Here is a 15,145-nt window from a genome sequence, read left to right as displayed (position 1 = left end):
ACAATTATTAGGCTACACAACAGACCACCACCCTGCCTGAAGAGCAGTTTAATTTCACCTCGCGCAATATCAACAACTGCAAATCCACACAACGTCAGACATGTAATGCTGCTTAGAAAAATCTAGCCAGACAGACTTACTCACACCGTGTGGCATGAGTAGCGCAGTGCAACTGGCAGTTTTCCCTTCAGCACCTGCTCTGGAGTTTTAGATGCAAATTTAAGCATCACTTGGGTTTTAACACTTTTTCACTTCTAATAATTCAGATGGGGTTCTCTTTCTCATTCAGTCCCTCTAAGGTGCATAACAAGTACCAAGGCGCTATATTCAGACGCTGGGAGATTCTCCTAGTTGAGGAGCTAAGAAAGAAGGCTGCACTGAGATGACTCTCCAAGACTGTTAAGGGAATAGTGGGAGAGAAGCTCCCTTGCTACAGCGCTGTGGAGGCTCTTGGTAGTGCCACAGCCTGGGCAGGGTCTCTAACAGGGAACCTGCTATTTGGGTCACACCAAACAAAGTGTGGGGGTTTAAAACCCTCAACAAAGCAAGCTTTGAAACACCTTGCCAGGGCCACAAATGCTACTCTGCACTGCAGAATCAAATACGGCAAGTGTTGACATTGGTAACAACAGTTTAAGTGGGAAGTTAAACCTGACCCTGCTTAGAAGGAGCAGCTGGCCAAATATGAGCCTAGCAATAGAAGGAGCACTCGAGACCCAGGAGCTCATGAACCAAGGCAACAAGGCATGCACCTCTCCATGTCTACCACAGGGTCAACTGTGGCCAACTCATGGGAGCAGTGGGAACAAAGCACATTATCTGTACATGGTCCTCCTGCCTCCCCACAAAAACAGACTAGGGTGCTAACGAAGGCATCAGGAATGTCACTGCCCACTCATCACCTGCCACCATTAAGGCTCAGACTGCAAGTCTCATTACAGAGGCAGGGATTCTTTTGGTCTACAAAGCTATGTCTGCAAATACCAACATATCACTGGAGGAAAGGATACCCACTCGATTCTCCTGTACAAGCAGTACTTTGACTTGCAGTCCTTTCCTGTCACAGAAAGCCACACTGTCTGGGCAAAGCCACATGGCCACCCTAGAAACTCACTGCTTTTGACACAAGCTCATTTATTCATTTGTTTTCACTGTGGGTTCATGGCTGCTCTTTGGCGCTGAACCCACAGTGAGAACAAATTAAATGAAACTGCGAGAGGTGCAATAGTTTTCTGGAAAAGTGATGAAATGGCACAGCAGGGTGAGGACCTCTCCTTTTCCCCAGCGTGTATATCAGGTGTGTACCTGTGTTCTGGGCACTGATGAAGGCCACCTTATTAGTGTCAGGTTTGAGGCGGATGAATCCACATTCTCGGTGCATGGGCTTCCTGGTGTCCGGATGGAAGGCGTTGAACCTGAGGGGAAAGAAGAATATAAATGCTGCTGTTTGTTGCACTTGAAAATAGTGTTTGGCCTGGTTTCATCTCAGAGGAAAAAGGATTTCATTTAACCACATAGTTGCCTGCAGTATTATTTGAAGAGTAAAAGACTGACAACGCTTCACGGTAGGGAGATGTAAACATGTAAAAATTCAGTTACTTTACTGGCACAGGTATTTCTTAGAGCTGGAGTTATTTAAGTTCAAGCTTCAGATTTTCCACAGCTCCTGGGTCTTTCTAAGAGCTACCTCAGAAACTCCCTCAGGAAGTCAGACATTTCACAGATGCTGAAGCCATACTCTGTCTCAAATACTGCTTTTCTCAAATAAATATCTGGAATTACAGTATCACCAGCTTTTAAACCTGGCTAGTTGGGGTTTTTTTTATATTAGTTGCTGCAGGCAGGAGCTTAGAGCAGACTTATTTCTCCCACCACCCCCTTCAAAAAGAAAAAAGTTAATCTCAAATTCTTATTTATTCTTCATGAGGCCTTTAGAGTTGTATGTTTGGTCACCCATAATGTGGGTGATATATATATCACGGATGTTCATATATTACATTAGTGCTACAGCATTCCTGATTCTGCACAGGCAACAGAATTAAACAGCAGCTTAAACACAATAGCAAGCTAGGTATCTATATAATATAGTGGACTATCCTATTTGTGTTTCTTTATTCCAGGCTAATCTCTTTCTTTTTATACCATTTTTCATAGAACTTCTCACTCTGCATCCTTCTACAGGCACGGAGACAGAGGCAACCTCAGAGCTGCTGCTGCTAAATCTGCACCTCGAACTCCCTCATGCAACAGCAGTTTCCACATGTGTGCCTCTGCCATGTAACTAGGATGTGCCTGCTGGAAATGGCTGACACCAGTCCCCTTGGCCACCGTGACCTGTCCTAGGACTGAAGATACGCTGTATGGTCAGCTGCCACCCCAACGGTAACAGGGCAAGAAGAGCTTGATGGAGGGCTTATCCAGGTGCTGGCATGTGGCAAGCTGAAGCAGTTATTTATTAAAGCAGCACTGAGAGCTGACCAGCCCAAAGCAAGCGTTTCCTGTCTGAAGTAAAATATAATGAATCACACAGGGTCAACATTTCCCTAGAAGGTCAGCAGCACAAGGTGCAGCACATGGCACAAGAAGCCTGTGGGCTTCAAAGAATTGAAGACAAGGAGGGGGGAGCACAGCTAAGGCATGCAGTTAGGGAGGAGTTTGGGTGCCTTGCAGCTGCTTCTGGCTCCCCAATGTCCTCTGGGTACAAATAGACAAATTACTCCTCCTGTTAGGCTTATCTCTATATAAAGGATGTCTCCTTTTAACCATGCAGTTACAGGAAGAACCAGGAATAACTTCTACTGGCGGTGCAGGGCTGCATCCCTGCTAAGGACTCTCCTAGCATCTCAGCCTCTGTGCTCTGCAGCTAGTGAAGACAGGTACCCTACAGTCATGCCTCATGGTGGGATTATCTAGAATCAAAGGAGGAACAAACTTAAATCAGGCTTCTTTCAGTGCTCAGCGTGTTCAAGAGACATATAGACTGCCTTGTAACAGTCAAGTGAGACTGGTCCAGGAGCCAAGGAGGCGCAGGGTCTCTCTCCTCCAAGTCTACTGCCTATTTTCCTGATGCTTCCCAGAGCTCAACAGCTCTGAGCTGTGTATCCCCTTGGCACAGAAAAAGAGAAGGGGGGAGGGGGAAAAAAAAGGCAACTTAAATCAGCGACTGTTCAAAACTTGGAGAGGGAGGTCTAGACAGAGCATGACTGTCAGAGCTTTGTTTCTTCTGGAAACTGGACTAAAAACATCACATGCTAAGCTGGCAGCTCTGTCACAACGAACAGCGCACACCAGGAACATAGGGTATCTTCCACACAGCATTGGCATCTTGTAATTATTCTCTTTCCTGTTTTTCAAAGCAACAAACCTTCCAACTCACCCCTCCCAAACAAGTATCGGAGCAGCACTGAACAGTTAGCTAACATGTCACTGCTCTTCCTCCAGATTCCTTTTCGACTTGTGTTAGAAGAATTACTTGCAGCCAAAGCAGTTAAGCTATCCATTTCCTACCCCATATAGTTCATTAAACACTTTAATTTTTCCTCAAGATTTTCATGGTGCTGAAGACTGAGGACCACAATTTAAAACAGGCAAACTTGGCAGCCATGCCATAGCTCCTTCATTTATTATATCTGTAAGTGAAAGTTTCACAAAGCAGAATGATAGCAGTTGTAATGCTATTACCTGGAGATTAATTTCTAATTAGACAGCTACCGCCAGCGAGAAGAATGCTGGTTTTTTTTCTGGTGATGAGGACAGTACATCTTTTGGCTAACATATGCACTCAGTGGTCTTTAAAGGCAGGGACAGAATTTGCACAAACTACAGTGATGTCCATGCTGGGGCCATTCTTGGTACCCTGAGTTACTCTCACTGTTCGAAGTAAGTCACATTTGCAGCACCCTGAGTTACTTCTCACTGTGCAACCCTCAAGACTGGCAAGCCACAAGAACCGTACACTGCACCACAGCCACAGCCCTGATCCTGTACACGTGTGCTTCTGCACGAGTTCACAGGTGTGAGCTCACTTTTGAAAAGCTCTGTAGAAGTGCACTGTACTCTTGGGCTAGTGAATCTTCAGTGACTGCAGGTATGCAGCCCTGGGTATGTTGCAACAGCATGCCAATTAATCACAAGTTTTGAAGGGAAACGCAAGTCAGACCATGCAGTCATATATCGTTCCATCATTTCATTTGGTAGGTGAAAATTTGTTTACTTTGCCACTGGAAAAGAAACACAACAAACAAATCTCACTGGAGCCATGCCTGCTCTGATCCAAAAGCTGCTGCCAACACAAATAAACCCCTAGACTTACGAGAAGTTGAGCATGGGCTGCCCCACGTGAGAGATGTGCACTTCTTCCAGGTACTGGAAGGGCTTCATTGTAGGGAAGGTGCCATCTCCTGGCGGGTCTGAGAGCCAGGTGCCCAGCATCCAGGACAGGGGCTCCATCACAGGATTCAGCTGGGGAGTCTCTGTGGAGGAAGAAGAAAGAAAATTCAGGGATTTGTGCTCTGCAGCTTGCTGTGAACTGCTTACAGCTGGGTGGAGGTGAACACAAAACACCTCAGAAATGGTCCAACGCAGCAGCAACACTTTTTTCTAGAGCAGCATCAGCTCAGAGGTGCAAGAGGAGACAGGGAACAACAAACAGTCACAGAAAGTAGGTGTTTTCAAACCTGCTCTTGGCCTTATATAGGGCACTCTTCCAGGTGGTCCAGGTTCCGACTCCTCTCTGTAGCTTGATCTGAAGAGAAAGCCCCCTCCCATCTACACACAAGGAAGACAACTGAAATCTCAGCATAAAGAATTATCGCTAAATGATAATTAAATCTCTAATGCTCTGGCCTGATTTTTCTCAAGCACTGACTATGTACCATTCCTGTTTGTTTCAAAGACCAAGGAAATGAGTTCTCACTTCAGAGGAAAAAGAAAATCAGGCTGCATACATATTCAAGACCAAAGTTTGGCTGTAATTTTTTTAAAAGAAGTTAACAATGAACTGCACTTGTACAAGGAGACCGGGATAATTCAGTAGACGTTCTGCTTAGGCTCTTGACTAAGGCTAAGTGAAACGTTTTAAAAAGACTAGGGTGCCTGCAAGTTCAAGTGTAAACAGAAGAGAAAGCTACTTCCCTTTGTCATTGCGTTTATCAAGAAGCAACCAAGGTCTGTTTCAAAGTTAAAACTCCTTTAATGAATCATTTTGGAAGAGCTTTGATACACAACAGTTTTACATTTTGCTGTGATTTCAGAGGGGGTGACCTGAAAAAAAATGTAAGTCAGAGACAGGGAGACAGACAATTAAAAGCCATGTGAACAGCAAAGCAGATCCAGTTCTAAGGTGTAAGCAGGGAAAGCAATACGGCACCCACGTGATCTCAGGGAAGACCAATACCAATGGAAATGCTGCTCTAGATCAGCTATGTTGTGCAGACAAGCATGACTGAAGTATACTTAAAGCATGTCCTCCTCCCACTCACGTGATAAATAACTCATACTGGTAGGGTGGGAGTTGAAAGGTGTTGTTTTCCACACCTAGTGATATGGCCTAATACAAGAACAAGCTACCTGTCTCTCTGGTCTAAAAGGCATGGACTCAGCTGCAGGGAGAAATGATGAGCTAAAAAGGTGACGCTGTGGGTAAAAATTTGCTTGATCACTCTGAGCTTTACTGTGCTCAGTCCAATATGTCAAGCTAAAAATTGTGAGTGAGGATGAAGAACGGAGAGTCAGCACTTGGAATGACAAAGGAGAGGGAACAGAAACTTTCCCAGGCAAAAAAAGAATTACCAGTTTTGTTATTTATTCTCTCCCAGATAGCAGGTTTAAAAAGCCATCCGGCACGTCAGCCAGATGCTGCTAATTACTCTTCTGTATCCTGAAGTAGTTTGCAAGTGAAGCAACATGAGAAACCATGAGAGCTCACTATGAAATAGGTGATAAAAATCTATGGCATCAGAGCCAGCCTTTGGAAAGACTGTCCTGCCAGCCTGTGCATTCACCACCCGCTGGTGGTGGTGAAGGTGTTAAGAAGGGGTTCCCTACAACCCATACAGCAGTGTTAGTGTACCAGACAGTATTTCATTGTACTTACCTTCCACCTGTATTGTGAGCAACTAAAGCAACAGAACATTATTTTCTGGTGCAGCAAAGACCTTAACACGCTGATGACCCATAACAAAAGTCCAAAATTATTGCTACAAGCAGCCCCATACTTCTACACTGCTTCTTAGTAACCAGTTTGCCTTTTTACTTTTCATGTTGAGAGCATGCAGTTTTGTGAGTAAGGAGAGTATCGCTACCTCATCCCAACTGGTACTTGCCTTTCAATTCCTACTGTATACACTGCATTTCTTTCCATGCTTGTTGCAGGCTCAAACTCCCACCGTGGAAGGGAAAAAACAAAGCTTTGAAAGACTAGAAGAGACTGCAGCCTGGGCTGCTACCGCCCTCTCCTGGGTCAGGAGGTGGCAACAAAGCCTAGGAGCAGGATGCTTTCTGTCACCAGAGGGCACTTCATTTTCTTCTGCTTACCAACCTTGCAGCGTTTCAGGAAAAAGCACCAAAATGACAGATGAAAGAAATGGCTTTAGCTGTTTCCCCTCTTCAGACTCATTTATAAACCAAGAGAAGCCAACCAATCATTTCCAGCACCCACAGCTTGACCCCATTTCCTTGCTGCGGAGCGTCCAGCCTGGCTGGAGGTGCTTGACCAGGCAAGCTAGTCTCACTTCTAAGGAGCTGGATTTTTAGTCAGCTGAAAAGTGAAGATGTAACTGTATGCCCTGAAAGTCTACAGCATCTGGGCAAACAACATGGCCAAGCGAACATTATTACTTTTCCAAACTACCTGGATGGCAGCAAAGCCAACATGAGTGTTTCAGTTCTTATGTCACAGAATCACAGAATCATTAAGGTTGGAAAAGTCCTTTAAGATCAAGTCCAACCATCAACCCAACACCATCATGCCCACTAAACCGTGTCCCAAAGCGCCACATCTACACATTTTCTGAACACCTCCAGCGATGGTGACTCCACCACCTCCCTGGGCAGCCTGTGCCAATGTTTGACCACTCCCTCAATAATGAAATGTTTCCTAATATCCAGTCTAACCCTCCCCTGGCACAACTCGAGGCCATTTCCTCTCATCCTATTGCTAGTTACTTGGGGGAAGAGACCAACAACAGAAGTGCTGGTGGGAATAAGGACCAGAGCCTCAATGAAACGCAGAGGAATAAACACATCCTGATCACATCCTACGCAGTGCTGATCTTCCCTTCAGTATTGGTCTCTGAATAGTGGACTAAGACCTTTTTTCTCCCTGACAGCCATCTGTGCCAGAGGGCTGAGCTGAGAGAGTGGAAAAGCAAGAGTGGGGATGTAGACAGGAGAAAGGCTGATTGAATCCATCAGAAAAAAAACAGTGGTGATTTAAAAAGAAATTTGCTTCTGATGTCGTAATTGGGGTGAGTAAATGCAAGACTACTGTAGCAACAAAAAGTAGAGCTTAAAGAGGAAAATATTTTTGTCTGCCGAGCTGCTTGTTTTCAGACAACAGGTTTATAGATGCAATCAGTGCCGAGCAAAATTTCACTGATGAAGGAGCGTGTACTTCACTTTTTAAAGATCTAAATTCTTGACACATCACTTTTACAAACAACCTGCCTCTATGGCTTAAAAAGTAAGCATGTGACGGTATCAAGAATACGAACCACATCTGAGAATTTGCAGCGCAAGAGACACTGGCCACCCTTTTGCATCTTTAAAGCTTCAGACTCAGATGGGATCCTCTTAATGCTGGTTCTCTTGCATCCACGTGCCATGTTTCTCTTTTATCTAATAACAGTGAAACTCACACTACAGCCTCTTTCTTAACAAGGACATTCCTGGAGTCACTTTCCCCTACCAGGTGATACATTTTCCTGAAGCTGTCAGGGATCCACCATCTTCAAGACCTCTGCTGCTCTACAAAATCCGACTGAAATCAGCCATGACGCTCACAAGTTGCAACAATTTGGAAGACAAAACCCACAGGCCCATAAGCAACCTGATCACCTAGATATCTTTTCTTCAGGAAGCCACTCAAGCCAAAACTGCCATACGCAGGTCTTGGGCACGCGAGTCAGCTCCATTTCACCATCTGACCCCACTGCATCCCTCCAAACTTGCGGATGGGCTGTTTCCACATCTTTCCCATTCACGGAGGGTTTAGAAGTCAAATCCCTCCCTGCACTGTAACAAAGTCAGACTGTAACCAGCTGTCCATGCTTTGCAGAGGGAGACAGCACTCTCCCCACCATGAGACAAACCAGACAAAGCGGCTGGACAACCCCCTCGGGCCATGTCTACACAGGCTTCACCCAGCGTGGCTCTCAAGTGGGATCCCTGGCACAGAAAGTTACGCTGGCACAGATTCCTACGCAGCTTTATCAGCAAAAGTGCGGCGTGAGCAGCCAGCTGCTTGCTAACAAGACAGCTAACCTATTTTCTCTAAGCTGGGGAACACTTGCTGCAGGAAACTTAAGCAAAAATTAAAAAAAAAAACACCAAACAAAACCCAAACCAGCTCACACAGCACCTTCTGTCTTCAAAGTGCAGGGTCTAGAGCAACAGCTGGGTAGCCTCCTGCAGTCCTATCTTCAGCTGAGTCGCTTACTGGATTTAAATCATTATCATCAAGGTCCTGGTAATTAAGCAGCAGCCTTGTTCAGCACACTTTTTCCATATTTAAGTACAGAAGGTGGCCACCCTTCCTCGAGCCTTGCGCCCCTTACACACTTCGCTGACGTTCCCCCCGGCAAACCAGTAAAGCATTCCTAGCGCTGACATGCTCCAGCTCCACCTCTGCTCTAAAAGGTGGGAATGTGGTTATAGTCACAACTTTTCACCTTACAGCCTTAGTAATTAGTTTCATAACCAAGCATCAGTTATTGCCACTGTTTCTGACCTCAGTGGTAAAATGCTCCATGCTTGTAGTCACTGCCAGAGTTCTCCTGCACTTAAAAATGTTTTCTCTGTATTTTGTAAATTATACACTATTGTGAGAAACCCGAACATCCTACCTGAGTTTACCTCAATGTTTTACTTTCTCTCAAGTTTTCCTTAGTTAGCGTTTCCATTGCTTCATTGCAAGCTGTTTTTTGTTGCGAGTCATTGCCGACTCACTGCAGAATTAAACGCTTAATGCACAAATTAGGAAAAAACCCCTAGAAAACACGAGACCATTCCACTGGAGGGGAAAAAAAAAAAAAAAGGAACAGCAGAGCAAAAAGTCTTGTTTCCCCCCTCTTCCAACCACCTTTCTCTCCAAGGGGGACAGTGAAAGAGCCATCTCCCCGATCAACCACATCCCAAACCAGTGACGTGCTCGGGCCACAGGTGCTGTGAAGTCTCACCTTGCCTCTCTCGTGATGCCTTCTGACACAGATTCAGCCCCACTCTTAACCTATGCACACATATTCCTACTCCTTATCTCGCTCTTAGCTTACTTTACAGCTCCCTTGTTCTTTGTAACACCCACTTACTTTATTGACCAGCCTTCTACACTGGCCCTTCACATCCCACACAAGGCAGAAAAAAAAACCCCACCACAAGCAGCACCTGTCATCTCAGAATAAAAGCATTTTTCTTCCAAAATAATTCTTCTACTTTGGAAATATGGGTGTTATTTTCTGAACTGAGTCCCTGTAGGGAGCTACTTCTGCAAAAGCAATTCTAGCAGTTTCCCTTGACAGACATGTCCTTAGCTCCAAGTTAATGAGCTGCTGCCAGGTTAGCAGTGCCTGCCCTGGTAGAGGCAATTTTTTCTGACAGCACATCTCTGCAATCCATTATGAGCGTTTCATTTTCAAGCTAAACTGGAAAGGGATCCGTTGCTGTTCAAATCCTGCTCAGATAGATGAAAGTACAGCGTCTTGCATCCTTGCACAACCCCACTTCTCACTGCCACTGAGGAACATGATTTTGCTATTTGTTTTCTGCAACACGAACGAAAACCTGTAGCCACCTTGATGGGCGACACCACCTCAGGCCCCACAGACCAGGCACCGGGACTCCATTTTGGCACAAAACTAGGCATTTCAAGTCCTCCTGCTTGTCCCTAGAGTTCACCAACTATGCTTCATTTGCATGTAAAAAGTATTACAAATGACCCCATTTCTACACTGGCTTTGTACAAATATTTAAAGACAAATCTAAGCTGGAAGGAAATAGGATTTCCTACAGATTCCTAGCAAAATTCTAACCATTTTTCACAAGGACTCATTTTGCAAACTCTCCTGCCTTTAGTATGACCTTCATGAAAGCAAACATGGAGTTTGGAAGAGACTCCACATATGCTCAACCAGCTGAATTTTTACAGTTTTACATCTCTGATAAATACAGATACTTCAATCCTATTGAATCATACCTGTATTTGCTCCACTGTCAGCCATAGTTTGCAGAGTTATTTTTCTATTGCTTGGTCTAGCCCTCTAACCACCTTTGCTCACCAGAAAGTGTTTTGCGCAGGGTTGATAAGATGGCTATAAGGGAAGTGATCTCATAATTAGGTAAGTCAGTTATCCTGGTGCCTGCTGGGAGATGTAGTTTTACAAAAGGACCAAACTTGAGCACATTAAGACGAGGTGATCTTGTGAAAGAAGCATGTCAGCATCTCTGAGCTAGCACTGGAGCAGCAGAGCTGTGAAACCTTCAAGCAGAACATGATGGTCAGATAGTACTTGTGTATCAGAGGGCAGCGCTGTCAGGATAGTCTCCCCTTCCCCAAGACACTGGATCTGTATTTGCTCGCTGGCTCTCCCTGATTTGTCCCAGTGCAACCCACTGTCCTCCAGAAGATGCATCTAACCTCTTTCTGCCTGGTGCACTGTGCCTAACCGCGCTCCTCTGCTGGAAGTATTCCTCAACCTTTGGTCTATGGCCCTCAGAAGTGGCCCAAGAAACAGAAGAAAAAACATTTTCCTACCAAACAAGGGAGTAAATTCAAAGTTTAGGATGGAAAAGGCAGCTGTGCAGAAACAGCCCAGGGCTCCTCCTAAAACCAGTTAGTCGATCCCCCTGTTAAGACAGGTTGGTAAACACCACTTGAGCGCACCGTGACAGTTTGAGCACGCTGTGAGCCAAACTCACCCAGACTGAGTCACCAATCCCCCAGTACAGCTGGCAGGGACTGTGCGTACAGCAGTTTTGCAGAAACCTGCTCTTTCCAGCCAGTTGTAGTTTGGATACAGCCAGGACAAGTTTACTTGTCTCACTGGAGGAAAACATCAGTACCAAAATGAAGATCTGCTTAATGAGTGCGGGTCTAAAGCTCATTTTTCGGTTCGTGATTTTGTGGAAGCGGCTGAACGTCAGGCAGCAGCAAAGAGAGGTCCCACAGCGTGTGGAGCTGGGATGCAGACACGTAACAACCTGCACGGTCAGTCCAGTCGGTTACTTTACTTACACTCCCCATTCCCAAGGCACTGCCTTTAGAAGAAAAAAATATGCAGGCTCAGGTTCACAGCTAGTAACATCACCTCAACTACACATCAGATGATTTAGGACAACTGAAATGTAGCTCCTAACAAAGACTATAATTATTATTAATCTAATATGTTACTTGACTGTATTTTTATGAATACAAAAAAGCCTTTTTTCAATTCAGCTTTGTGTTACAGTAAAACTTAGTGTCTAGGCATAAACCAGACTGCCCAGCAGCAGCGGGCTGCACTTGATCAGGTATATTGACTGCCATAAACTATGACTATGAGCACACAAAAAGCGATACAAGACCCAAGAGCACCAAGATTAAGCTAAAAAAGAAAAAAAAAAGCCATCCAGCCACCAACAAACCCTTTAAAAAAAAGTCACCAGCCAAAGGGTTCCGTAAGAACTTCCCATCTCACCAAGCTATAATTGCCAAAATGGTTCAATTTCACATATTGGTCTCCAGTTTTGTTGATAAGAAACAGCAGAACAGGTAACAAGTTGGTCGATTCATTAAATAACATTTTCCCTTAGAAAATAGACTACGTAAATCTTATGGTCTTGTAAAAGAAAAACATCCTTCAGGACACTCTTTTTCCAATTAGTCCCTCACTGAAGGCATTACAACAAAGCTAGACACCCTTTTTTCATATATACACGCACATATATAAGAATGACAATTATTGAACACTGAAATTGTATTTAGTTACTTACTTTAGTTTGACACCAAAACAATACAAAAAATACAGACCAGAAGGTACAAATAAGACTATGCTGATTTCCTATGGGGGGAAAAAAGTCTTTCCCCCCCAAATCAAAGTGTGAGTTTTCCCATACTTTGGGAAATTAAAAATATGTGGGGAAAGTAGCGTTGGGTATCGACCTTCAGGAATTTTGTCAGGGTTTATTTTCTTGCACTTGAGTGAGGAAACAGGCTATGCTATTATGGTCTGGAGAACGTGTCTGCCTACGCCAGTATCATGTATCTGACCATGCCTAATGCTACATGGCTTTAGAAGAAGCCGTGAGGTTTCTTCTCCTACGAAGAGATGTGAGCACTATCATCAGGGGATACTTAACCATCCACGGGTGACTTCAAGAAAGCCCCAAGTCACACATCCTTCACAAAACAACCCAACATTTCCTTGGCAGCCACACAAACATCAAACATCATTAGATGCTCATGAACTTTTCTCCCGAATCGTATCTTGCAACTAGAGTCATTGTGTAAAAGTTATATCAGCTGTATATTAAAGCACTCTCTTTTTCTTGCAAGATAAAAGGTCATGGCCCGATTTGACTTCTCCACCACAACATTTTTATACGACCTCATCTTTCACTGAGTTCCCCTATGCTTTCAGGTGTCTCAATTTAATTTTTTTAATTGATAGAGAAGTCATTCTCCGTCTCTTCCCACTTTCTTACCAGTTTCCTGACTTATTCTACCTTCTGAGGGAGGAAATGATGAAACCACACACAGACATTCAGTCATGAAAAGTGATCTCACTGTGTGTCATGACCTCACTTATATTTCACATATCCCGAGTACTGAGCGCAGTATATGAAATCTAAGATCAGAAGTACTACTTACGACACTGGAGAAGACTACAACAGCTTTCCCAGATACCTGCCACCCATGACAGCTCATTAACACACCAAAAGAATTCACAGGCACACTCCAAAGGAAGGCAAATCCTAACAGGTGCTATTGAGTCACAAGATACAATAATCCAGGAAGGAGGTGAAAAAAAAAAAATTCATCAAGAGAGTTGTCTGCAACACCATGACCTAACTTCCCATTCCACACCAGGAATCGCCTCAGAAACTTTTGGGACATAAAAAATAGCATGTGTGCCCAAAAACCTAATTCTTTCACCTCTGTCTGTTGGTCTAACACAAGCTACTACTTCTCCTTCCAAAAACGTACCTTCCTCGTCTTTTACCCATCGCATCTTTAGAACCTCTAACTTAAACAGCCTTTTATCGCTAAGAAAACGGTGAATTCTGCCTCAATGCAAAGCCGCTGGGAATACTGACCACAGTCCTGGGATAGCAGGCTGTTCAAGTAAGGGAAACTGATCCTCTTCAGCTCATCTAGCTTCTCCTTCAGCTTCCTGACTTGACTGTCAGAGCGACTGATCCTCTGCCTCAAAAGTTTCAATTCTCCGTTCTTCTTTTCTACCTGCTCACGCAAGCAGCACACCTGACTTTTGCTCTGCCTGGAGGAGAAACAGTACGAGTGGAGGGAGTCGATGAGCTTGCAAGCTCCCGAGGCCGACATGATGACCTCGTTGATTGACATGGGGTTGGCATCTGTGTCCCCCTTCCGTCCCACCACAGCCTCAGCGGCAGGCTGAGGGGTAAGGTCTGCTGGGGATGCCGACAAACCCTGGGAAGGTTTCTGAGGGGTCGCAGTGAGGGATGAAGTAGGGGAGCCTTCCGCTACGGCCTTATCGTGTCCCATAAGATGGCTGCTGCAGCTTGGTTCCACGTCTCTCTTTGGCCTTTTCCTTTCTAGCTGCTCTTTTGGGAAAGATGGCCTCTCTCTGGCATGCTTAGAGGAAAAGCTGTAAGAATGAAGGGAGCCGATGAACTTGCAAGCACCAGAGGCAGGAGGCGTGAAGTCGTCAACAGACACACCACTTCTGTCTGCTACCCAGCTCCCTGTCCAAGTGGCTTTAGGACAGTCCTCCACAGAAGATCTCTCAGGCTTTTTCTGAGGTCCAGGCTTTGCAACCAAATTATCACCTAACGTCCTTCTCCGAGGGCCGTCCAGCTGGCTGTGGAGATTCTCTTCCTCCTCGGACATTGATCCGACTTCTGCTTGCAAAGTTGCCTCCTCCATCTCTTTCGTCCCTTGCATCACCATGAAGTCCTGGCCAGAAGACGAGGTCCTTTGAACTACCTCACAGCCTCCTTCCCTTGGGTCTTCTCCATCCTGCAGTGGCACCTGGCTTGCTATTTTTCTTCTGCTTCTGACATAATCCAGGTTGTCGTGTTTTTTCTCTGCAAGTTGGAAGATAGTAGGGACGGCAGTGGGCTTCAGCAACCGGTGCTGGTCTTCCAGACGCTTAGAAAAACTATCTTTGGTGAAATGCTCGCTGCAAAGAAATGAATACTTGGTGGGAGTCCAGTTGTCTCTCTGAACAGCTTTTAGCCACTGAATCAGACGCTTTGAATCCTTCAGAGGGAATCTAGAAAACAAACAGACAAAACCCAAGAAAAAATAAGTTGCATTTTGGAAATCAGAAGGTTGGTACTCCTAGGCTTAGGAAATTCTCGTGAAGGCTGTATCTTAACAGGTTACACTTGTCTGAGGATTATTTCACTTCGGGCCGAAACACTCGCTGAACGCAGCAGCCTGTCCGCCAGGAACAAGGACGCAAGGAACACTGAAACACCCCAGCTTGGCCAACGCGTTGTCCACCTGCTGCCTCCATAACCCTGTTGATGTTTACGCCGGGTATATTTAAGGTCTAAAAAAACCCGATGCCTGGACTTGGAAAAAAGACCCAGAGCAGTGGACCCAGGCGCCTCTTCCAGATGGGCTCGCGTTGGTCGCCTGAGATAACGGCCTTCCCTTGGGGACTCACCGCTGGCAGCATCCCCCGGTGCAGGCAGAGGCGGGGGGACAGGCCGAGGCCTGGGCCCAGGCCCTGCGGCGCCGAGGGGGGAC

At 45.3% G+C, this 15,145-nt stretch overlaps 1 protein-coding gene across 1 annotated transcript; it reads right to left on the bottom strand.

Moving 5' to 3' along the window:
• Positions 1-1,305: 1,305 nt before the first annotated feature.
• THAP4 (THAP domain containing 4) lies at positions 1,306-14,663 on the bottom strand (the record flags this gene model as incomplete). Its single annotated transcript, XM_010297028.1, has 3 exons — positions 1,306-1,415; positions 4,313-4,472; positions 13,507-14,663. Coding segments are annotated over 3 exons (1,427 nt in total), but the record flags the coding sequence as incomplete, so codon positions are not given.
• Between the last annotated feature and the right edge of the window lie 482 nt (positions 14,664-15,145).

The sequence above is a fragment of the Phaethon lepturus genome, unplaced genomic scaffold (assembly GCF_000687285.1).
Source record: "Phaethon lepturus isolate BGI_N335 unplaced genomic scaffold, ASM68728v1 scaffold51491, whole genome shotgun sequence".
Taxonomy (NCBI): Eukaryota; Metazoa; Chordata; class Aves; order Phaethontiformes; family Phaethontidae; genus Phaethon; species Phaethon lepturus.
Note: the sequence above shows the minus strand (reverse complement) of the source record. Positions and strands in the feature narration are given on the sequence as shown.